At 36.3% G+C, this 23,584-nt stretch overlaps 1 protein-coding gene across 4 annotated transcripts in view; it reads left to right on the plus strand.

Moving 5' to 3' along the window:
* GPD2 (glycerol-3-phosphate dehydrogenase 2) overlaps positions 1-23,584 on the plus strand; it is a 134,667-nt gene that overhangs the window by 95,691 nt on the left and 15,392 nt on the right. For all 4 annotated transcript variants that reach the window (XM_019727175.3, XM_019727174.3, XM_074336576.2 and 1 more), the window contains exons 7-12: positions 2,337-2,501; positions 3,556-3,700; positions 10,065-10,258; positions 21,621-21,755; positions 22,017-22,192; positions 22,749-22,880. In XM_019727175.3, coding sequence (XP_019582734.2) covers positions 2,337-2,501; positions 3,556-3,700; positions 10,065-10,258; positions 21,621-21,755; positions 22,017-22,192; positions 22,749-22,880 — 947 coding nt within the window. The remainder of the gene's footprint in view (positions 1-2,336; positions 2,502-3,555; positions 3,701-10,064; positions 10,259-21,620; positions 21,756-22,016; positions 22,193-22,748; positions 22,881-23,584) is intronic.

Here is a 23,584-nt window from a genome sequence, read left to right on the forward strand (position 1 = left end):
AAGGGGAGACTTCCTGGGGAGATGTGTGAACCTGATCATGCGAGATGAATAGGGATAGTTCAGAGCTTCCACAGTGGTATTCCAGCCAGAAGAATGAGTGTGGGCAAAAGTAAGAAGATGTGAAATGACATGGATGTTCAGGGAGTTGCAAATAATTCGACAGTCCCAGATAGTGAGAATAATGGGAGTAGAAGTGTGGCAGGTGAGGGCCTTCATAAATTAGTGATATACCTGACTCGAGTCAAAGCAGATGCTGCTGGGTATCAGGGCCGACGTGCAAAATCATGACCAAAGGAATTTATTTCCACCTCACTTTTAACTAGGGTTAAACCTCGTTATTTACCTTCAGAAGTATTGGGATTTAGAAGCTAACTAGGGAAGCATTTCTTAGTATGAGTAACAGAGCTTGATGAACTATACCAGTGCTGTTTAATGAGATTTTATGTTAAAAAGGTATGAAAAGAAAGATTTTGTATTTTCAAAGCTTCGATTTTTATTACCAGATGATATACTAGATATTATTGTTAGATATATGACTTTATTAGATTACTAGCTGTAGGACTTTACAAAGGAGTCTGTGATGTAATAAATGGGATTTCTGCCTGGTTCATTTGAACAGTGACTTCATATCAGTAGGATTTAAAATAGTTCATTTATACATAGCTTTCCAGAGACAGGTCCTATGTGTAAACCAGGTCACACCTGGATGGATGAGAATTTGTCTACCATACAAATATGACTTGGAATTTTTGTGTTTACCTGTAGAGTGTTGTATTGTTAGGTACTTAAATCTACTAGAAAGACTGGATGGGATGGGTGCCCTTTTTAGTGTAGATGTGTAATCTCTAAAGAGATCTGTAATGGAATTTTTTGTTCAATTTCTTTGGACTCATTTAACTTTGTGGAGCATACTCCAGTTTAGCAAGGAGCTCTACATTAATAAAAGTTGGTTTCTTAAAGTTAACTTTAAATGTACCTACTGACTATTTTAATAGCAACTTTAGGCTCATGCTGAGTTGAAATTGATAGAAATGCTACCCGTCTTCCCACTTCTAGCTCAGCTACTGCTGTCGTTTCCTTTCTTCTACTTTCCTTCTATTAATTTTTGGATCAAATAACTTCATCCTGCATGTTGAAGTTTAATGTGCATTCTTCTCTTGATAGAGGATTTAATTTTGAGGGAAAGGTTCTTGGCTGATTGTATCAGTTCAGCGGTTTTAGACGAAGATGTTTGTGGGGAGGGGCGGCAGCATCTTCAGCCATTGATTCTCTCTTTATAACGTTGCCCTTTTAGCTGGAACAGATTACCTGTGTAGTGCTTCTGGTCCTGCACAGACTGAATCACAAGGAAGAAACTTTACATAAACCATTTATACTACATGTTTGGTATGCTGGCAACATAAATCAACAACAATATTCATTACCAATTCATCCCTTTATCAGTATTATCTTGATAGAACTGATCCCAATGTGTGGGAATCTGAACCCTGCTTCAATACATCTAGCCCTGGGTAATTAATTATTCAGGGCACAGAGAACCTGGCCCCGGCAATGTAGAGTAATTCTTCCTGGTCAGCGTTAACTCCACTGGCAATAATAAATAGAAAAAGTCTCTAGTGATGCCAGTATTTTAAAGTGATTAATCATCTTTCCCCCCTTCTCCTCCCCCTTAGTTTTCTTTAACTAGGATTTTTTCAGCAATAAATCTTTAACAATGCAGGTAGGAATTGTTCTGTAATTAAATTTTGCCCTGCTTAATTTCTTACCTTTTATGTGCGGTTAAAAAAATGTTACATTTTAAGGAGCTTTGATCAAAATTCAAACCAAGAAAAATCCTTTTGTAGAATACTAAGAGATTCTCTGTGGAAGATTAAGCTCTTGATTTTGAATATTAGATAGAGCACATAACTCATAAAAATTGTTAATCAACACCAGTTGGAGTGTCAAATATTCTGAAGTTTTGCATTCAGAATGCATACGCTTTCTCTGTATTAGAGAAATCTGACATATACATATGTTCCCAAGCTGAGAGAATAATTACTTATTGCTTAACTTTCAGATACTTGATACGGGCTCTGTAAGAAAGGGGTATTTTTCTTCTCATTTTTGTTTGTTTGTTTTGCACTACAAAAGTGCACTTGCGGAAGTGGCAGGTAAAATGCCCGACTGAGAATGACCATGTATTTTTAAATCATGCCCTCTCGAGCTGACCAACCATCACTTCTATTCCGGGTGACAGGGACAGATGTGACATATCTGTTGTGACATACTTCTGTACCACCAGTCTGTGGCTCGAGGTGACTCATGTCCCTCCTATGCTGCTTTCCCTACTGCAGGACAGCACAACGACGCTCGGATGAATGTTGCCATTGCGCTCACTGCTGCCAGGTATGGGGCTGCCACGGCCAATTACATGGAGGTCATGAGCTTGCTGAAGAAGACAGACCCCCAGACAGGGAAGGAGCTTGTAAGCGGTGCACGGTGCAAGGATGTGCTCACAGGTACGCCAGGGCTCCAGCAGGGAGGTACTTCTTAGCATCTTGCCCTGTCTAGCTGATGACTGAATTATAATTTTTCTGTCACGTCTCTTTTATCTAAGCCAGATTTCAGAATCATCTTAATTATATTCCTTCTTGTCAACAATGACTGGTTTAATGTGCAAATTTTCCCGTGTGGGGCTTGGCAATTTTCCCCTTTGTATTAAATAATAATAATGATAAGGATAATAATAATAAAAAAGCTCAGAAAATCCCCACAGCTGTGAATGCATTTCGTTTTCTTTACAGCAACATGTTATTAATAAAATTAAATAAATGTGCCCAAGTTTCAAAGTATCATTTAGGCGACATAGGCAGTGCATTTACATGTTGTTCAAGTCAATAACTTTAACTTGGGTTAGATTATCATTTCAATCTACATGGTCTGTGGCCATGTAAGAATTTAAAAATTACATTGTTTCCCTGAACAAAAGCAGCAAGGTGAAATATGCAGAGTGCCAAAAAAAGTATACGCATTTTAAGAAAGGAAAAAAACTATTAAAATTGTAATACTCAATGTATACCGATAACAAAAGATGAATACAAGTCACATTTGACTTCTGCAGTTACAAGAGGTGCTCAAAGTGGTTACCATCAGCGTAATTTTAATAGTTTTTTCCTTTCTTAAAATGTATATACATTTTTTGGCACCCTCTGTATTGTCTCACTGCAACACTTTACACACTTGAATTTTAAGGAGAAAGCAGCTCATTTACTCATCCCACTTCATATTTGGCCCTTTGATGCTGGGCATTTTGCAAAATAACTGAGAGCTGAAATGAAAAAGTGGCCTGTTTTCTCTCCCCCTCCCCCTTCCCAATATAGACTTGTTTGGGGTAAATTTACTTAGATGGGAGCCTTTTGTGTGACTTTTCAATAACTCTGGCTTCTCATGTCACTTAGTGTGGTATACAGTATACTTCGCCATAGGTTAAGTTAATAGATGAATTAATAATCCAAAGCACCAGTGAGCAGAGAAACAAATGGGGTGTGTGATTGATGCTGCTTTCTTTCACAGGGCAGGAATTTGATGTGAGAGCAAAATGTGTTATCAATGCCACGGGACCTTTCACAGACACTGTGCGCAAAATGGATGATAAGAACGCCACAGCTATCTGCCAGCCGAGTGCTGGTGTGCACATTGTGATGCCTGGTTATTACAGGTAACTGCATTCCAACTCGGTGACTCTTGCCAGAGAAGGAGGGCCTCAGAGATTGTCTATATCTATTCTCCTAGCACACCTTTCGTAATAATAGATGAGGAGAAATATGTCTAATCACTATGTTGTACACCGGAAACTAATATAATATTGTATGTCAACTATAATTAAAAAAGAAACTAAAACAAAACCAAACAGAAAAACAAGGAGAAGTAAGTAAAGGAACTCATCCAAAACATAAAATATAAACCAGACTTGGGAATGTCTTAGTTTTTATGGCAATACTCTTTAGGAATTAAGATTTGGCATCTATTTTTTTGTACTTTCTTCAGTGTACTCAGCTTCAGAGATCAAGCTTTAGTGTTTCTGGATACTCATTAAAACACTAAAAATTAATTTTGCAACAATTTCCAAAAAGGACATTTTAATTAAAAAGTTAATTTTATAAAACACCCAAATTTGCTTGTGAAGAATCTGAAAATAAGGAGCACTCAGGTATTTTATATTCATAACTTTTGAAACACATTTTGAAAAATATTATAGTAAGTGAAAATCAGGTATAATTTCTAATCTAGCATATTAACAAAGATAATCAAATAGAGTAAAGGGTAGGGATAGAGATGAAATAACAATATCTATTAACTGAAAGTCATTTAAGTTGGGTGAGGGGCACATTAAACTATTCGATTTTTATATATGTTTGAAGTTTTAATAAATTTAAAAAGAAACATTTATATGGTTCTCGCTAAGGAATTAATAATGATTACCCCTAAACTAAATTTCGAAATATCTGTGGAAAAAATTCATGTGACCATGCTAAGAGTATGGAATTTATATACCATTTTTATTTCCCTATGTGGTAAATCTAATAGGCAGACTCTTAATTCTGTATGAAATAATGACTTATGCTCATGGTATTCATTATTGCATTATTTGTAGCTGAGAAACATTAGAAAACAGTTCCGTTCCTAACCTCAGGAGAAGGTTAAGTAAATTACAGTGTATCTGAATAAGGGGATATTACCTAGTCACTAAAATTATAATTGTAAATAATTTTAATGTCCTAGCAAACACTAATGATCCAAACAATCTAAACAATGACAGTTTAGAATGGAGGACACAAGACTGTATGTGTAATATGATCTCAATATTATATAAGTATAAAAGAAAAGACTAAAGGGAAATATGTTAAATACTAATGGTGATTATCTCTAGGTAATGCAATTATGGGTTACAGGTGATGATTTCTAGGTTTTATATTTAGGATGCAAGTTATCACTTCTATTTTTTCACAGAAGACATATAAATCCTTTAATATTTTGCATTATTAATAATAGATGTCCAGATCTATGATATTTTGATTAATATCTGCATTCTCCTAGAATGCTGTCCTGCTATGTAATAGATGCTGCTACCTTATTATCAGTTTTCCAGTAATGAAATATTCCTGCAGAGTCCAGGATATACCCAATTTGTATCAAGTACACTTCTAAGAAAAATACTAAAGATAATTTCTTATCCACCAACTTCCAATGTTTCTTTCTCATTTTCTAAATGTCTACATGTAATTGGTTGATGGTTGCTAGTATTTGTACGTACTTAGGACTGGAGAAACCAAGGTGCTTCCAGTGTTAATAAAAAGTTATGCAGTGATACTTAATAGAGTTTTAAAAACTGCTAACCAGAAGTTTAGTTCAAATGAAGAGGAGAGAAGTATATATATGCAAATGTTTATTGTATATAGAGAAGTTTTTAACAATAGTTCCAGACAAAATTATATACATTTATATTGCGTTGGATTAAAAATATGCAAGGCCAGCTAGTTTATAAGTGTTTTGGAAGGACTTGTTTTTTTAACATCTCGTAGAGTACAGATGTACTACCTAAACAAAAGACACATACAGTATCATAATCCTTAATATTTGTTTAGATTGTGCTAGATTCAGCATATTTTCTCACGTATTGTGTTTCGTGTTTTCTTCACTACTGTTGCATGATTTCAGAGGACACTTATTCTCTATGTTAATTTTGTCACTTAATAATGACATAGTTTGGCACTATTTTATTCTGTGAATCTTAGTTTGCCCATCATTAAAAAGGGAAGACATTCTGTTCTTTCAGGGTGCATAGACAGGAGACAGTATGGAGAGTACATTTTAAGGTGATATCTTGGTGTGAATTTTCTGGATTTGTTCATCACTTTACCTTTGCTAATTGTGTGACCTTGGCAAGCTGCTTCTTTCAGCTTCTGGTTCCTTATCTCCTGATAGTACCTAATTTGTATACATTTTGACAATGACCTTTTGATTACTTTTTATCTCTTTCGTTGCCCATTATGTCCCCAGTAGTAGCTCCCAGTAGTGTCCGGTCCATAATAGTGACTGGTAAATATTTTTTGAATGAGTACTACTAACTTTTTTTGTGTTAACTTGCCCAAACTGAGATTATTGCTTTTTTTTAATTGAAAATGTAGTATAACACCCATGAGGGAATTGTTAAGTACAGAGAAATCAAAACAGGAAAACAAAATATGACTCTTCATTTTACTGCCTAGATAACTCAATAACACTTCCTTCTGAGTCCTTTTATAAAATTTATGTTTATACTTTCTCAAATGTATATCCTTTTAAAATTTTTACATAAAAGAGGTCATGGTACATATATTGTTCTGGGCTATGCTTTATAATATGTTAATAGCAGAGTAGATAGGTGTTTCTTAAGATATATAAATACATATCACCTGCATGTAATATTTTGAAAACAGAATGCCTTTCTTTATCCTACAAATTTGGCATTAGCTTCGGGCCCCCTACCTGTAAATCATGGAAGTGTTAGTTACAGCTGGGTCTGTCTCAGCCTCAGATGCAGTGATTGATTTCATTCTACTTTGGGAGAAATGAATATCCCCATGTTTAGCACTTTTAACTACAACCACTACGCAGTCTGCCAGAAATCTTGGAGGTGTGGGCTGTAGCCCAGTTCTGGTTCCGGTTCTGTTGCAGATGAGCCCCTTGGTTTGGGATTGCATCTTGGGTTAAGGGTTTATTCCCTCTTTTAGCACTGACCTGGAATCCTGGAGGATAGTTTGTTCTCCATATCAAGTCATTTTCCTGGGTGGGGTCAGGAGACTGAAAACAGCTCTCTGGGTTCATCACTGAATCATGCTCAGCAATTAAAACTCAAGGGTTCCACTCCTTCCTCAGATATTGGTTAGACCTTCTGGGGCTGCCCTATAAAGTGCCTGATAATAACTGAAGACTTAAGCTTTCAACTAGAACCTGCTCAGTTTGGAAATGCTGTGAGTTCAGTTAGCCATTGATTTGTCGAGTGTAGGCTGCTGAATGAAGAGTGAGGACCATGTGTGCAGTGTATCTTGTTGAGCTGTTTTCATAGTATCTTTATGGCTTTTATTAAGCTTGTTACGACCCTAACTAAGATTCCACATGTGAAATTCTCTTGTGCCATGGTAACAGCTTTTTTTTTTTTTTTTGTATTGTTTTAATTTCAGAAATCCCAACACACAGAAATCATTTATTTTTAAAGGTACTCTAGTTTACTTAATAACAAATCTGGAATGTTCATCAGAGTTGGGGCTATGCGCTTACAAAAGCAGCAACTATACACCAAATGACTGAAATACATGAAAATAATCATCTCCTCCTTCTAGCCTACAGATGCTTTTTACCACTTGACAAGAGGTCAATTTTTTTCTGTAATGTGTGTGCATGTTAGCTCTAACACTGATTGCTATGTAGTTAACAATAAATTGATTTCAGTTTAAATAAAGGTACTTTAACAAGGCAATGGTCTGAATGAGAAAACTGTACATTACATTTAATCCTACATGCACACATAAATCAGCAGCAAGCTTTTGCTCCTGATGTCAAGTGAATCGTATGTATTGAAAATGACCTGTGTCTCTCCGTATTGTATATACCCTCACCATAGTTGATATCCATTTTCAAACTTTAGTGTCACCTTGCAGAATTAATCCCTCGTAAGAAAACAAACTTTTCCCTAAGGGAGAGTGTGAATTAGGTAATTTAGAACTGATGAAAGGTATTTCCAAGTGGATTCTTAAATTTTTATACCATACATTAATAGCTTTGTCTTCCCTCTGTGCTTGTTAATTTTATGTTTGACACATATGTCTTCACTTAAGCAGTTGATTCTCTACAGGTTCCAGTTACGTGTGTTGGTAACCATCACCTTCACCCTTTAAACTGCTTTTATTGCATTGAAAGGTTTTAAAGGATCCAGTAGTTGTGGTTTTCTAACAACATTTCATGCCTAGACTGCTGAATATTATAATTTTATGCTAAAGTTGATCAAATTTATTGAGTTATTTAGGCATATCATACGATATCTGGTCCATAAAATGATCATATATAAAATATACCAACATATAATTTCTTACAGGTTAGAAAATGGAATTTATCTTTTTTGTTTTAATATAGTGCTATTTATCAAATTGAAAGCTTGAACTCTGAATAGTTAATTTCTAATCCCAAAGTGACTGATTTAATCTAAGAGTGTATTAACCCAGGATCAAATTAAGGTGCTTACAAAACACATAATTAGCTACTTTCGTTTTAAAGATTTTTTTAGAGAATCTTATGAGAGATGAAAGAAAAATATTAGGTTGGTACAAAAATAATTGCGGTTTTTGCAATTATTTTTAACCTCTTAAACCTCGCTTACTTTTGCACCAACCTAATATGTAGTCATACAGAAACTGAAAATACCCTGTACTCACAGTTTTCAGTGTATAAAAATGAAAGTAAAATTATTTCCTTTAAGTAACCATTGAGCAAAGATGAAATCTTAGCTAAAGGTTTAAACAATTGGCATATTTCTGTGGTGCTTTTTGTATGTGCTAAGTAGAGGAATTGTGGTTCACTCTCTCCTGTGTCTTTCAAGTAAGCTGTGTAGACATGGCTGGCATTTCCTGGGGCTGATGGGTTTTGCAAAGACTAGTACTCCTTTTAAAGAAGATGCATTAGCTAAGCTGAGTGTAGATTTCCTTTTCATAAAAAAGAAAATTAGTTTTGATTTGCTTTTAGACAGTTGTAAATCTCTCATCTTTACACATTTGAGTCAATGTGGGTTAAAAAAGATTGTTTTTAAGGGAATGATAAGCAAAAAGTTGACTGTATGCCCTTTTAAGTTTGTGGGTATAAGAGGGAGTTCTTGAAATTTATTTAAACCAAATAGAATTGTCTTTCCTATTGCAGGAGTTGCATTAATAGAAGCTGAAACTACCTTATGATAAATTTCAGCTCCTGCTTGCTTTAAGAATTCAGTCAAATTTAAACAGCCATCTGAAGATTTGTAGTGTGCTATTTGCATAGGACACTTTATCAGATTCCTCCCACTTCTCTAGCAGCATCTCCAAATTTCTTTGAATGGTTAATGAATACATTAAAACAACAATTTCTAGTGATTTAATAACACAATTGGACAAGTTTTGTTAATGTTTTTCTTTTTTAGCGGTTGCCTATTCTTTCAAGTGTATTTTACAATTTTGTTTTAGAATATTAAGTACATGTTAGTGAAAATTCGTGATTAATATTTTAGAAAATTTTATATAATCTGTCAGAAGAGACATCCTTGAACCTTGATTTAATAATATACTATACCAGTATCTTCTGTCTATTTAAAGAGTTTCATTGCTAAGACATTCCTCTCCTTTTGACCTTATCTAGTACATTGTTATTTAGGTAGTAGTAGAAAACTGAGCCCTTTTCTCATGGATGTACTTCTTGAGATTTCTGTAAAATTGAAATAAAGTAAAAAATCTCATATTTGGTGAAGTGGTACAAGTTCATCTAGGCACAAAGGAGTAAAGAACTTTTTGATTACATTTTAGTTTCTAGAAAGTTAGACCCTTTACTTTTCTCATGTGCTTCTGAGACCTTCTACTGAAAGATGTGCCAAATGTCAAATGTCCCAGGAAAATACTTTTCATAGACTTGTAAAAAGGTTGAAGACTTATCCTTAATTGACCATCATAAAAGAAATTATAGACATGTATCTTGCTGACATTATCTGATGTGAATGGTCCAAGGAATATAAAAACCCAAACAATTGTCAGTTGAATTTCACTCTTAATTAACCTTGTATTGTTGAGATGGGAAGGGCTGGTTCTGCTGTGGAATATTCTTATTATCAGAGTTGCTGCATTCCTTTTTGTTACCCAAAATTTTTATTTTATTTTAGGAATTTCTAGATTAGGATAGCAGCAGTAAAAGAAATAGCTCATGGTTTTCTTGTTTGTATGAGAGCTGGTGAATAAAGGAGACTGTAGATTAAGATTAAATGTCTGCTAATTTCAAAAATGTTTTAAAAAGTTTTCTTTTTACCTTAGCCCAGAGAGCATGGGGCTTCTTGACCCAGCGACCAGTGATGGGAGAGTTATTTTCTTCTTACCCTGGCAAAAGATGACTATAGCTGGCACCACCGACACTCCAACTGATGTTACACACCATCCTGTTCCTTCGGAAGAAGACATCAATTTCATTTTGAATGAAGTGCGTAACTACCTGAGTTGTGATGTTGAAGGTAACATATGCATTCCTTTAAGTTTGTCTTCTCTCTTTTATATCTCCCTAGCCATTCCTACTCTCTCTAGGTAACTGCCACGTCTCCAGTCTAACTCATCTTCACCCCTCGCTTGCTCTAATTCTTATGTGCTGACCACTTCTAGACGATTGATGAGGACCAAATTATAGCACAATGGGAAGAAGTTGCTTTTTTTCCTTCTATTTTCTATATCCACATGAAACTTATACAGTCCTTTTCTGATACTTTCTAATGGCAAGATTGGCGTGCCATACATGAGCTCCAAACATGCATGCTTTTTGAGAAGAGTATGAAATGTTTGCATCACTATTTAATTTCTAGAGGTTGGGAAGATCTGATTTACAGATAGAGGATATCCATAGAAAATAATTTGGAAATGAGAGCATAGAGTGATATATTCTAAGAAGCTTAGTGAACTGGTACTATGTGGCAAGTAGAATGTTGACAGTGGATTTTGCTAAGAAGGATAAACGTATGCTTGCTTTAATTGAAAAGGTCACATTTACTTCTTTCCAATGCTAACCTGGCTATACTTTCATTAAACTTGGATGTCATAACATTTTCTCCATTGAACTTATATAGTGAAATTTTTTTTTTAACCCAGGCTAATTTCAGAAGTTTCCTTACATTATTGTTCTGTATTTTCTGTCTCTCAGTTAATAGCCTCATCATCCATCTAGAAATGGTATGCTTATCTTTGGTGATCCTTCTTTCCACATCTAGTCCAGTTTCTATCTGTGCTGACTCTGAAGGATCATGTAAATCCCCTCTCACTTTATTGTCCTGGTTATTTCTCACTTGAACAATTGCACTGGACCCCTAACTGGCTTCCATATGTCAGGTCTCTGACCCCACCCAGCCTGATTTTTTCATTACAACTCTCTTTCTAAAACATTCTGATCATCATCACTTCCTTGCCCTAAAATATCCTTTGGATGTCTCACAACTGAATTTTGGGAAAGTTCTAACTATCTTGCATGGGACTTAGGGCTTTTCACAACTTGTCTTTGCAGGTTTATATTCAACTACTCTACCTCTATGCATTCTATGGTCTAGTTTATAGTGTATTACTTATCATTTCCAAATCAAGTCATGCACTTTTAAACCTCCTGCCTTGTTTAGATGAAGCCTTGCTCTGGAATGCTCTTTCCCCCAACTTTTCATCTTGGCAAAATACTATTTATACTTCAGAAACCACCTATCCTTTGTAGTCCCCTAAGAAGGTTTGTCGTGCAGGAGACCCTGCGGGTCTCTGCTCCCGCTCCCCATGCAAGAACGCAGGATATGGTGAGGCCAAAAAGGAACACCCACGGAGCCATAGATAGGGGAGTCATACTAGTATATTCTCGCTGGCGGCACTATACTCTCACTGGAGGCTGGATCCACACTGTCCGCAACCCACCATCCTAACTGCAATCCACGCTTGCCAGCCCAGCCGCCATCTTCTTGCTAGCCCCCATTTTTCCTGCTAGCGTAGCCACAGCAGTTATATTAGTGGCCAATGGCTCACTGGTTACAGCTGACGGCCAACTAGCCACAGCTGATGGCCATCCAGTCACAGTTGATGGCCATTTACTACCTGAGCCAACACTTTTCTATGTGAGGCCGAGAGCCTGGAAACTGCTTTCTGGGGCTCTGTCCCCCACAAGGTTGGTCTAGTATATCACATTATATTATAAGTAATAGTCTTTTTGAGGGTAAGTATTCCTTATTCAGCTACAAAGCTTGTTATCTATCTGGTATACCACTCATGATTGTTTTGAGTTACAATGAATGAGTAATAGGTGCTTTGAGGGTTTTTGACGCTGATAGCAGTTTGGAAATCTTTCTATGTTAAGGTAGAAAGTTTACGACTTTTGAACACTAGTCTTTACCTATTTATGCCAGGAATGTTCTATACTGTTGGCTTCAGTGGAGGACATGCAAACACATAATTTTCATCTTGATGTGACTCACTAGCATCTATGGATAGTTTTTCCTCAAAGGATATTTTTCATTGTGTGATCACATATTTACAAACAAAACAAAGTGCTTTAAAAACAGTTCAGTTCACTCTCCTAGTAGTTTAATTGGTTGATTCATATTTTATAATTTTAGTTTTTCTAATTTAAAGTAAGGGATGTAATTTTACTTGGGGTAGAGCCTCTTTGGATATCTACAATAATAGTATAAATATATTGAATATATGTAAATGAAATCTATGTGTGTACCACTTATGCTCCCACATATGCACACACACTCGCACACAGTTATTTGGGAAATAACCATGCCTTGTTTCATATCCATGATTTAAATACTCAGAGTGCATTGTAATTTCAGCTTGATACTTTTGTTCCCCTTTGCAATCTAGGGAGAGCTTCATCTGGGTATGATTGTATTTTAATGTATTGATTATCGGTAATGAATTCTGCTTCATTTTACATTTACCTGGGTGTAATATTTGTTAAAAGTGAGTTTATATCTGGACCCTATAAGCAGAAAGTTTGTTGGAGCAAGAAATATAAAATTAATTCAAGAGCAGAGAGCTCTATGTTGACAGTTTCCAAATTCTTAAAGTTCAAATGCAATAACGATGAGAAATCTAACTGCTTATACGTGCTGAGAGGCTGGATATGTGGGGAAACAGATTTAGTTCCAAAAGGCCGCCATGTCCATATCTTAGGTAGGGATTTCCACCAGTGAAATGAGCTTTGCTGCTGTAACAGAGAACGGATCCTATACCCCTCTCTTTTATTCTGCCTATAAATAGGTGCAAGACATGCAATACCTGGTGGGACCTGGTTGGTCCATAAAGCTCATTTCAGTTAACAGAAATTTGGTAGAGAATTGGTGAAATGAACAAATAGTTTTTGTCAATTATGGTATTTGGTAAAAGTGGTTGAAATGAATATCTAAACACTATATAAATCAGGACTTTCTCATGGTGGTCTGGGGACTCTTGAATTCTCCAAGTAGCAAATATCTAGGGTAAAAGCAGAGATGACAGCTCTTTCATATGCTTTATTTATTTCCTTGTGCACCCCATCTGTCACACCTTTCCTACTGACACACTTATCCCTTTAAACAATTAACAGTGATTATTTATAGTTGCTATTCATTTTTATTTCTAATTGACTGAAAGCCTTATATCTGAGGAATTACCTTCAGTCTTGGTACAGTGTCAGTTGAAAGATGTTTATATCTTAAAGTGAAGACATTCAAATTCGTATTTTTTTACAAGGAATTTTGGTGAGACCTGATATTCTCTTCTATACTGATGAAATGTGAGAGAAAACTCAGCTTCAGGCACCATTTAGTTATTGGACTACATGCTGTTGCTGCACGTATTGTAATCTTTCCATTCGTCTATAATGGGTAACGCATGCTTTATTTTTTTTTAAGTCTACCATTATTGAGCACTTTTTATGCTAGACACCCAGTTAAGCATATTGCCTATATTACCTCTTTGATTTCTCGTAACAACCTTATGAGGTATATTTTGTAATTCTCGCTTTACCAATGAAGAAACTGAGTCTCAGCAGCTTTAAGTTTCTTGCCAGTAGCTCGTTAGCATTGGAGCCATGACGAGAGTACAAGTCAGTCTGGCTCCAATGCTTGTGCTTCTGAATACTTTACAGGACTCGGATTGGTGCTTCTGGGTTCCATGATGTGATGCTGTATTCACTGGGGAGTGCATTAGGTCTCTGGCTTCATTTATGGAAGCTGCTGGACACCTTCAGAATGATAATGACCTTTGCTCTCAGCTGGCCTTATTTGAATTTGTATGTTAAACTAGAGGAGGTTTCATGTTTCCTAACTAAACCCTGGGGACCAACAGTCCTCTTGACAGATTTAAAAAGTACAAAGTTTGATTTAGATCCTAGAGCAATAGTTTTAACATGTTTGCGTTCACTGGGGTTGAAATAATCATTTTTAAAAGGATTTATTAAATGGATGAATAGCAAAATTCTGACAACCGTTTCTGAGCCTTCCCAAATGGCTATATCCTTAGGAAAGAAAAAAAGTGTCAAATCTTTACACTCCATGCTGTTCACAGCAGCTGCCACACTGCTGCAAAATGCGTTGGAACAATTCTGAAAAGCATTTTGCCTGTTGGGAATAAGACCATGTCTTCTTTTCCGATTTAGAAAGCTTTCCATTCACAGGCTGAATTTTCTAGATTACTTGTTTGTTCTTTTCTGAAATGGGTAATTGATAGTTGTGTGGTGCGTATTGGGTTAGGAAGAAAAATGATCCTTTGAAAAATGTATCATTAAGTCTGCTGTGTAGAGGTTAATCACACGGACGCAGTGGCGAAACTAAGCTATGACTTACAGGGATTGAGAGAGACAGAAGATTTGCCGAGTGCTTTATCCATGGAGTTTTTCTGGAGTGCTTCTCTAGGCAGCTTCTCTAGTTGTACACGGGTTTTCACATATGCAATTAGTAGTGTTTATAGATTGCCTGCTATTCAATTAACAACTGAGCTGGCCATATCAACTCACTGCAGACCTGCCTTTTCACTGCCAGAGATTGTACCAGGGTTATCAACTTACACAGGCTTGGATGTCTTCCAGCTGTTTAATTACAGTGTCACGCGCTTTGCTTTTTCTAGTTTCATTAGTTTATAAATGTAATATGGTATCTTATTTCTGTGATTAACACTTCATTTCAGCAGGTTAAACATGCTGGTAGAGAAGTATTGATTTCTGACACTATTTCCCCTGTGTTCATTTAGATATTTTCACGTGCTTTTTATTGATTTTTTCCAAAGTGGCAAACATGAGAAAGAACACCCCAAAACGTATGGCTCAATAACTGATGTGAAACAAAACCACACATTTAGCTCTTAATTGTCACCTCCTGTGGGCTTCATTTTCTATTAATTTTTAAAACAAACACTTGTCTTGCCAAGTTTTTAAGAGTAAAAATATTAATTATAATGTGAAACAATTACCTAGCACTTAGTCTTTTCAACCAGCTGTGAAAAATGTCTATTCAACTTTACTATTTATATTTTACTCTTTATATATTACATATACTAAAGCCTGAATGAGTTTTTTTTTAATCAGGGTTGTAATAAAAATACTTCTTAAACATGATGGTAGAAGAATAATTTTATTTTCTCACTATCCTTTGGAAAATATCACCAAGGACTTTTTATACACTCTGTAGGTACTCGTGGGTTTTTTAACATCTGGGCAATTGGCACGTAAAAGATCAACTAGGTGCCATCTGGGTGAGCCATTCTAAAAAGTGGTGTTCGATGAGGATTTTTCTCAACTTGAATAGTAGTGTTGTTTTCTGTCATCTTGTTTTGTTTAAAGCTTTCATTTATTTTGAAAGGAAATATCCAATTGTTTAAATATGTACGCAGTCATTAGAAATCTTACATAAAGCCTAGCATATTGACCCAGAGGCCCAAATATTCTTCCTTTTGATTTGGTAATGTCAGCACTTTTTGTTTGATATAAAAAGTTCAAAGAATGCTTTAATGTGCCACTTAATATTTATTGATCACTATACATGACCCCCACTTAATATGTATTGATCACCATACATGATCTCTGTACATACCATTCATTGATACAGTATGTGGAGTCTTAAGAAATATTATAATTGACATTGCTGAAGACATTTCAATGTGGCGAGGATGATGAAACAGTGATGAAGTCTTGTTTAGCTATCTTGGCAGCGTGAGAACCAGAAAAATGAAGATGAGTCTTTGAGCTCTGAAGCGTAAAAGTCTTGAGTTGAGTTATTTTCTTCACATATTATACTATGGAGAATTAAAGTATGTGATGTTTACTACCTTCTCTTGGCTACAACCTGAATGGTAGAACCAATATCTGGGTAAGAACTTAAGGTTAGGAGTACTAAATTGAGGAAAAATATTTTCATTTCTTTAAACTGATGAGATAAGTAGGAAAGGAGGGTACTTTGAAATGAGAAATATGGAACATGTTATGACAGTAAAGTATTTGGGGGAAAGTGTGCCATTACAGCAGACTGTATTCTCATGGCAAAGGAGGTATAGTCAGATTTCACTGAAAACATGCTCCATTAGAGATGTGGGTGAGGTGGCCGTGGTGGCAGTAAACATGTGGCTATTTAAATTTAAGTTAGTTAAAGTTAAATAAAATTTGAAATTCAATTCCGCATGAACCACATTTCAGGTGCTTAATAGCTGCGTGCTATGAAGTCGCTAGTGAATTGGACAGTAGCTATAGACCATTTCCATCACTGCAAAGAAGTCTATGGAAGAGTGTTGCGCCACAGAATCTGGAAGGATGTATATATACCCTTGGAGAAGGAAATACTGAATAAAGTCATTGAATTTGTATTTTTGTTGTTGTTATATAAAATAAAGAAATGTAGTATCTTGTAAAAGAAGAACTCCAGATATAGGAAGCCTCCAGAGGTGATTTAGTGACTCAGCAATGTCTAAGGCTCATGGCCCTTATTTCTCTTTACTCTATCACGCTGTAAGTTGGCTTAATCCTACTTTCCCTCAGGGTGCAATATGGCTGCAGCAGTTCCAGGCAATAGTAAAGTTTCTCTATGCTATCTGCCTACTGGGTTTGAATTTTTTCCTTCAGAGAACTTTAATTAGGGTTCATTTAACAGTGTACAAGGTTTTCACTGTGAGTGAGTAGGTGATAAGGAGAGAAACCTGTTAGCTCAGCTAATTGCTGTCTTTTATACAAGAGGTTAGAATTGATGTTTCATGTGTTTAGCTGTATGCTCTACCCCACAGATACAGATTACACGTAGGGCCCTGACTGACTGGTCGTTGCTTAATTTGGGTGGTGAAGAGATACAAGTACTTTATTTTTCAGCAGCAAATAGCCTTCGAATAATCATAAAAATCATTAAGTCTCAAGGTTGAGAGAAAATTGACAGAGAGATAACCTGATCCAACCACCCTCTGGTCTACTAATATAAAAATCCTGGAGGCCATAAAGCCTGATGTATATTTTATTTTATTTTTAAATTTTATTGGGGAATATTGAGGAATAGTGTTTCTCCAGGGCCCATCAGCTCCAAGTCATTGTCATTCAATCTAGTTGTGGAGGGCGCAGCTCAGCTCCAAGTCCAGTTACCGTTTTCAATATAGTTGCAGGGGGCGCAGCCCACCATCCCATGCGGGAACTGGCAACCCTAATGTTGACAGCTCACACTCAAACCAACTGAGCCATCTGGCTGCCCCTCCAGAAGCTCAGCGGCAGCTCCTTGTCTTCAATCTAGTTGTGGAGGGCGCAGCTCACTGGCCCTTGTGGGAATTGAACTGGCAACCCTGTTCAGAGCTTTCACTCTATCTAACTGAGCCATCTGGGTGCCCCTGTATATTTTAAATATGATTGAAAATTTGATTGTACTTAAATGTATCTTTTAAAATAAATTTAATCTCAATATTTATCTGATATAGTTTTTAGGCTTAAAGCTGAATGCTAAGATATCAAGAGAAGTAAATGAAAGTTCCCAACACATTATGAACTCTTCCTGGTAGTGTTTTCTTTTTTTGATTGTCAATATGAAGAGTAAGGATTAAAAATGTTATTAGTATACCTAATGTTTTATTTAATGTCCCCCTATGAAAGAAAAACTTGAATGTTTTAGTTTGGTCTTTTTGTTTCTGACAGCGCACTTTCATAGATGTATTTTTCTTCCTATCATACCAGAAAAGGTAAAGCATTTGCCTCAAAGGTTATTTGCATATGCTTCACATCTAGTCCAGAAAGTCTTATTTTTTTCATCAAATAATTTTAAAATCAGTCAGAGGGCTTTAAGAGTTGAAACGAAATTCCTGGTCAGTGTGGCTACCTAAGGAATTTCAGACACACTGCAGACTTTGTGGTGACCGCAGTGACGTTCTCAGTGGTTGGCTGAGCTTTATTTTTGACTTGGAGGGTGATTTGAACTCTAATGGAAAATAGTGGTAATTTCCTAGTTTGGTTTTATTTATTTATTTTTTTAAAAGATTAAAACATTGCATGATTTGTGTCAAGGTTTTACAGGACTTTTGTGGAATCCTGTAAAGCAAGAATTAACCTCCATTCCGTGGAATCCATCAGGATTAAAACTGTTTGAGAATGCAAATGAGCAGGTCGGGATCCCAGTATGGAGATTCCCTTCTGGTCTGCAGTTAAGAAGACTAGAAAACCGAGGCTTTTCTCACCAGTGTATTATGTTTCTTCTTCCTTTCAGATACAGTGTTTGGGTATGGGTTTGAGTAAACACTTCGTAGAAGTGTACGGGTACCTCTCCTTTCAAATTGCAGTCATGTGTGGGTGGCCCGCAAGGAGATAGATTAAAATATGCCAGATTTACCTTAATTGAATTTATCTTTACCATATATCTTTTTGTCCTTTGAGATCAATATGGAGGAATTATCTATCATCCAGTATAACTTATTTGTTTTTAGGGTCTTATTCTTGCGTTTGGTTAGCTGGTGTGTGTGTGTGTGTATGTGTGTGTGTGTGTGTGTGTGTGTGTGTGTGTATACACTATTCCAATCATTTCGGGAAGTCTTTGTCATTCTCCGTACCAACTCTACTAGATATATCTCTAAATAGTTTTCAGGGACTATAAATATATAGAAGGCTTACTGTACAAAGAGGTATTTGACCACAGGGTAAGTGGGATCTGAAATCCAGACTGCACTCTGTTCACAAAACTGTGCCTCCTGAATGAGATGGTTTAATTTGAACTAAGGCATGGGTTTGATATGGGCTTGTAGAGGCCCTGGTACTTCTGTGTTATATGTAAAAATATTTCCTTAATCTTCTGAAACTTGAATTATGTCAAATTTTCCTTTCGTATTTTTTTTTTTTAACAACTGTGGTTAAATATATATAAATCAAATTTATCATTTTTACCATTTTAAGTGTGCAATTCTGTGGCATTAAATATATTCACATTTTTCATGCAACCATTTCCACCCTCTATTTCCACAGTTTTTTCATCTTCCCCAACTCCATTAAGTACTATCTCCCTATCCTCCGCCCACTGCCCGGCGACCACTGTTGTACTTTCTGTCTCTATGAATTTAACTACTCTAAGTATATCATATAAATGGAATCACACAATATTTGTCCTTTTGTGACAGGTTTATTTCACATAGCATAATGTCTTCAAGATTCATCCATGCTGTAACATGTGGCAGAATTTCCTTACTTTTTAAGGCTGAATAATACCCAATTGCATGTATATGACACATTTTTGTTTATCCATTTATCTGTTGGTGGACACTTGGGTCGTTTCCTCATTTTGATTGTTATGAGTGATGCTGCTCTGAACATCGGGGTGGTGTACAGCTTTTCCTTGTTTTCATTTCTTTTGGGTATGAACCCAGAAGTGTAATTGCTAGATCATCTGGTAATTCTGTTCATATTTTTTGAGGAACTGCCATGTATTTATCCATAGTGGGTGCATCATTTGACCTCCCCATTCGGAATGCACTAGGACATCCCAATTTCTCCACCTCCTCACCAACACTTGTTATTTCCTGTTGGTTTGTTTTTTAAAATTTTTTATAATAGTGATCCTAAAGGGTATGAAGTTGTATCTCATTGTGGTTTGCATTTGCATTTTCCTAATGATTAGTGGTGTTGAGCATCTTTTTATGTGCTTATTGGCCATTCGTATATCTTCTTTGTAGAAATGTCTATTCAAATCCTTTGCTCATTTTTCAATTGAGTTGTCTTTTTTAGTTATTGAGTTTTAGAGTTCTTATATATATACTGGATATTAACCCCTTGTCAGATATATGATTTGAAAATATTTTCTCCCATTGCATATGTTGTCTTTTCATTCTGTTGATGATATCCTTTGATTTACAAAGGTTTTAAATTTTGATAAAGTCCATTTTATTTATTTTTTTTGTTGTCTGTGCCTTTTATGACATACACAAGAAATCATTGCCAAATCCAATGTCATGAAGTTTTCCCCTATATTTTCTTCTAAATGTTTTATAGTTTTAGATCTAATGGATAGTCCCTTGATCCGTTCTGAGTTAATTTTTGTATATAGTGTAAGGTAAGGGTCCAGCTTCATTTTCTTACATGTGTATATCCAGTTTTCCCATTTTCTTGATATTTTCAAGACTGTAGACAGTCAGTTTTTCATCAATATGGGTAATGGCTGGGAGTAAGAGGGAAAATGACCAAAGTCATGGTTGAAGCGAAATTGCACTTCTCTATTACCCAGAGATGGATTAACTGGTTTACCGAAGTAGGTGCAAAAGGACCAGGTAAGCAGTCACCACCCCAGAGTCTGCATCATTAGACATCTGTTGGATCCATGCACATGGTCAGCTCCTTGATGTGGAGAGTGGAGGGGAAAAGAGCTAGGCCTTCTCTGAAGCTGATCTGGATAAAGAGGAGTAGATTCTGAAAGCTCTGCCCTCAGGTCTTGCCCTTGCCCCTGATGGTACACCAGAACCACAACGGGGCTGCTCTCCTTAGCCATTTTTAGGTCAGTAATGAGCGTTGTGCAACTGCTGTCCAATTATATTGTAAACTTAATCAACTTTTAGTATTAAGCGGTAGTTTTATTTTGGCAGAGATAGTAAAGAAAATGTCATGGTATCTTGAATTTTCAAAGAATTTCTATACTCTATAACACAAGTATACCTATACTTGAAGGAGACAGTATACCTGTTTTGGTGGCAGTTATAAAGACAATGGGATCAGAAAAGAAAAAATAACAGAGTGTGGAAATTGTCAACAGTTGAGAGATAGTACAATTTAATGGGCAAGAATGTGCTGCTTTATCATTTATAAGATGTTGGCTTTGGGCGAGTTGCTTAAACTTTTCCAATCTTTTTTTCTCATTTGTGCAGTGAGAATAATAATAACCAATGCTATGGGTCTTTGTGAGATTAAATGAGATGCAACCTGTATACTGAGTGCTTTGACAAGGCTAGGCCTGGTATAAATGCTCAAGTGAGGATCTTTGTCTTCCCTGAGAAGAGATAGCAAGATATATTCTAGAAGGAAATATAATAAGTCATAAGTCTATTAGTTTGCTTTTATTTTTGTTCCTGCCTATATTGTTGTTGATCTTTTTAACTATTTCAGATAGTCCCAGCTCAGGGTTGCTAACATTTGTTTCCTCTTCGGTACTAGTGTCAGTGATTTTCAAGGTTTATTTTTTCATGGAGACTGTCTTTGTAACAGAATAGTTCTTTGAGTTTTTCTTGTACTCATCCACTCATATAGCTCTTACATTTAAGGACTTTCTTTTAGAGTGCATATTTATGTGTTCCATTTACTGAACTCTTTCCTGCCTATTAACTATCATAGTTTTGTTGACATGTCACTGAGCAATCCTCTTAACCCTTGGCATTAACCCTTCCCAGTGAGAAGAGGGGACGTCCTGGCAGCCTGGAGCGGCATTCGTCCGCTTGTTACAGACCCCAAGTCTGCAGATACTCAGTCCATCTCCCGAAATCATGTTGTGGATATCAGTGAGAGCGGCCTCATCACTATAGCAGGTACGGGGTATTGCCTGGTTATTTGGGTGTATAATACTTTAGATAGGAACTTTAGTTCAGTGGTCACACTGGAATCTCCTTTAACTTTAATCAGTAAGGATTTTTCTTTTTTTAATGATCCTGAGTAAATGCTTACATATCTTTTTGCCATATTTATTATAAACAATGAGTAGATTTTGTTATTCATAAGTTGATAAATGGGTAATTATAAGAAAAATAAGGGGTGGCAACCTAGTGAATTATTTATCAACTTCCTTGTAGGTGGAAAGTGGACAACCTATCGATCTATGGCAGAAGACACCATAAATGCTGCAATCAAGGCTCATAATTTGAAAGCAGGACCAAGTAAAACAGTTGGGCTTTTCCTTCAAGGGGGCAAAGATTGGAGCCCCACACTCTACATTAGGCTTGTCCAGGATTACGGACTTGAAAGTGAGGTGGGTGTGCATTGCCATGTCATCTTACTCCACCTAATCTTACTGTCGCCAGTAACAAAATCAGCAACCAAGTGACCTCCTTGATGTAGAATTGCCTTTTGCTGGCTTCGTTTCTGTCTGTGTATTGGGCAAGTGAACTAATGGAGAAAAGGAAAAAAGGTCTTATTTCTTTTAGTGGACTAAAAGACAACATGCATTTTAGTTTCTGTTTGAAAATCTGGGGTTTGTTTGGTTTGTTCCCAGTAGACAGGCCATCCCAAATTCATTCTGTTGAGAACATCAGGAAGGCTGTTCTTCAGAAGTGATATTGGGAGCAGAATGAAACTGAAGCTTCATCAGTCACTGGTACAGTGATACATGTGGAGCACAGTTAGTGCTGGCCTAAGCATTCGGAGCCCAAGTGGTTTCCTCCCACAGAATCAAAATCTAATACTCTCCTAGGACTATTAGTCACAGGCTGTAAAAAGCTGACAAGAGGAACATGTACATTTTTTGCTTTGTACCTAGAAGCTATTGATGGTCAAAGTACCTGCCTAATGCAATTTTACTTCCCTAGGTGGCTCAGCATCTTGCCGCAACCTATGGTGACAAGGCTTTTGAGGTGGCCAAAATGGCAAGTGTGACTGGAAAAAGGTGGCCCATTGTTGGTGTGCGTCTTGTGTCAGAATTTCCATACATTGAAGCAGAGGTATGTTAATGGCCGTGTGGGAATTTCCTGTCTACATGGGACACCATTCATCTATTTTTTTCATCTTCTTTAAAAATTACCATATAATTAAGTTTTAATGCACATAGGTCAGCTAAAACCTGGAGTAAAATGTCTGTTCAGTACAGATCCTTTCATTTACAAAGTTTTATTTTAACTCTAAAGTGATATTGATAATGGTAACAATAACAAAGAAAATACGTATTTCTTTTTCCTCCACGGAGCTATCCCAAGTCTTGTTAATTTACAGTTGTTTGCCCTTTTGTGAACTTGTGATACAGCTCCTGTGTCACTCATGTGCTGCCTGATGACATATCTTGATTTGACACTTAACTTCTCAAAGATTAAGCTTTGTTTCTTATCAAGGATTCACATGTTTTGAAGCCAGAGACTAGGCTTTATATTTATTTAAAATTCACTGCACCTTAATACCTGGGCATCCAGTAAGCATTTGCTTATTGATTGAAGGTAGGGCTTCTGTCATCTGATTACTCTGAGACAGAAATCTTTGGACAGCCTAAAGAGATCAGACCATAACATTTTAATAATTGTCCTTTGCCTACTCAGGTGTGTAAATTAACATCCATATTATGTATAAGCAAAGAGGTGCGTGATTACTGTGGATGGTAACTAAGAAGTGATGCGATTTGCATGTTTGTGCCAGATTCTATTTAGAAAGAAGGCAT

Source organism: Rhinolophus sinicus, chromosome 17 (genome assembly GCF_057876585.1).
Source record: "Rhinolophus sinicus isolate RSI-liver-muscle chromosome 17, RSI-T2T, whole genome shotgun sequence".
Lineage (NCBI taxonomy): Eukaryota > Metazoa > Chordata > Mammalia > Chiroptera > Rhinolophidae > Rhinolophus > Rhinolophus sinicus.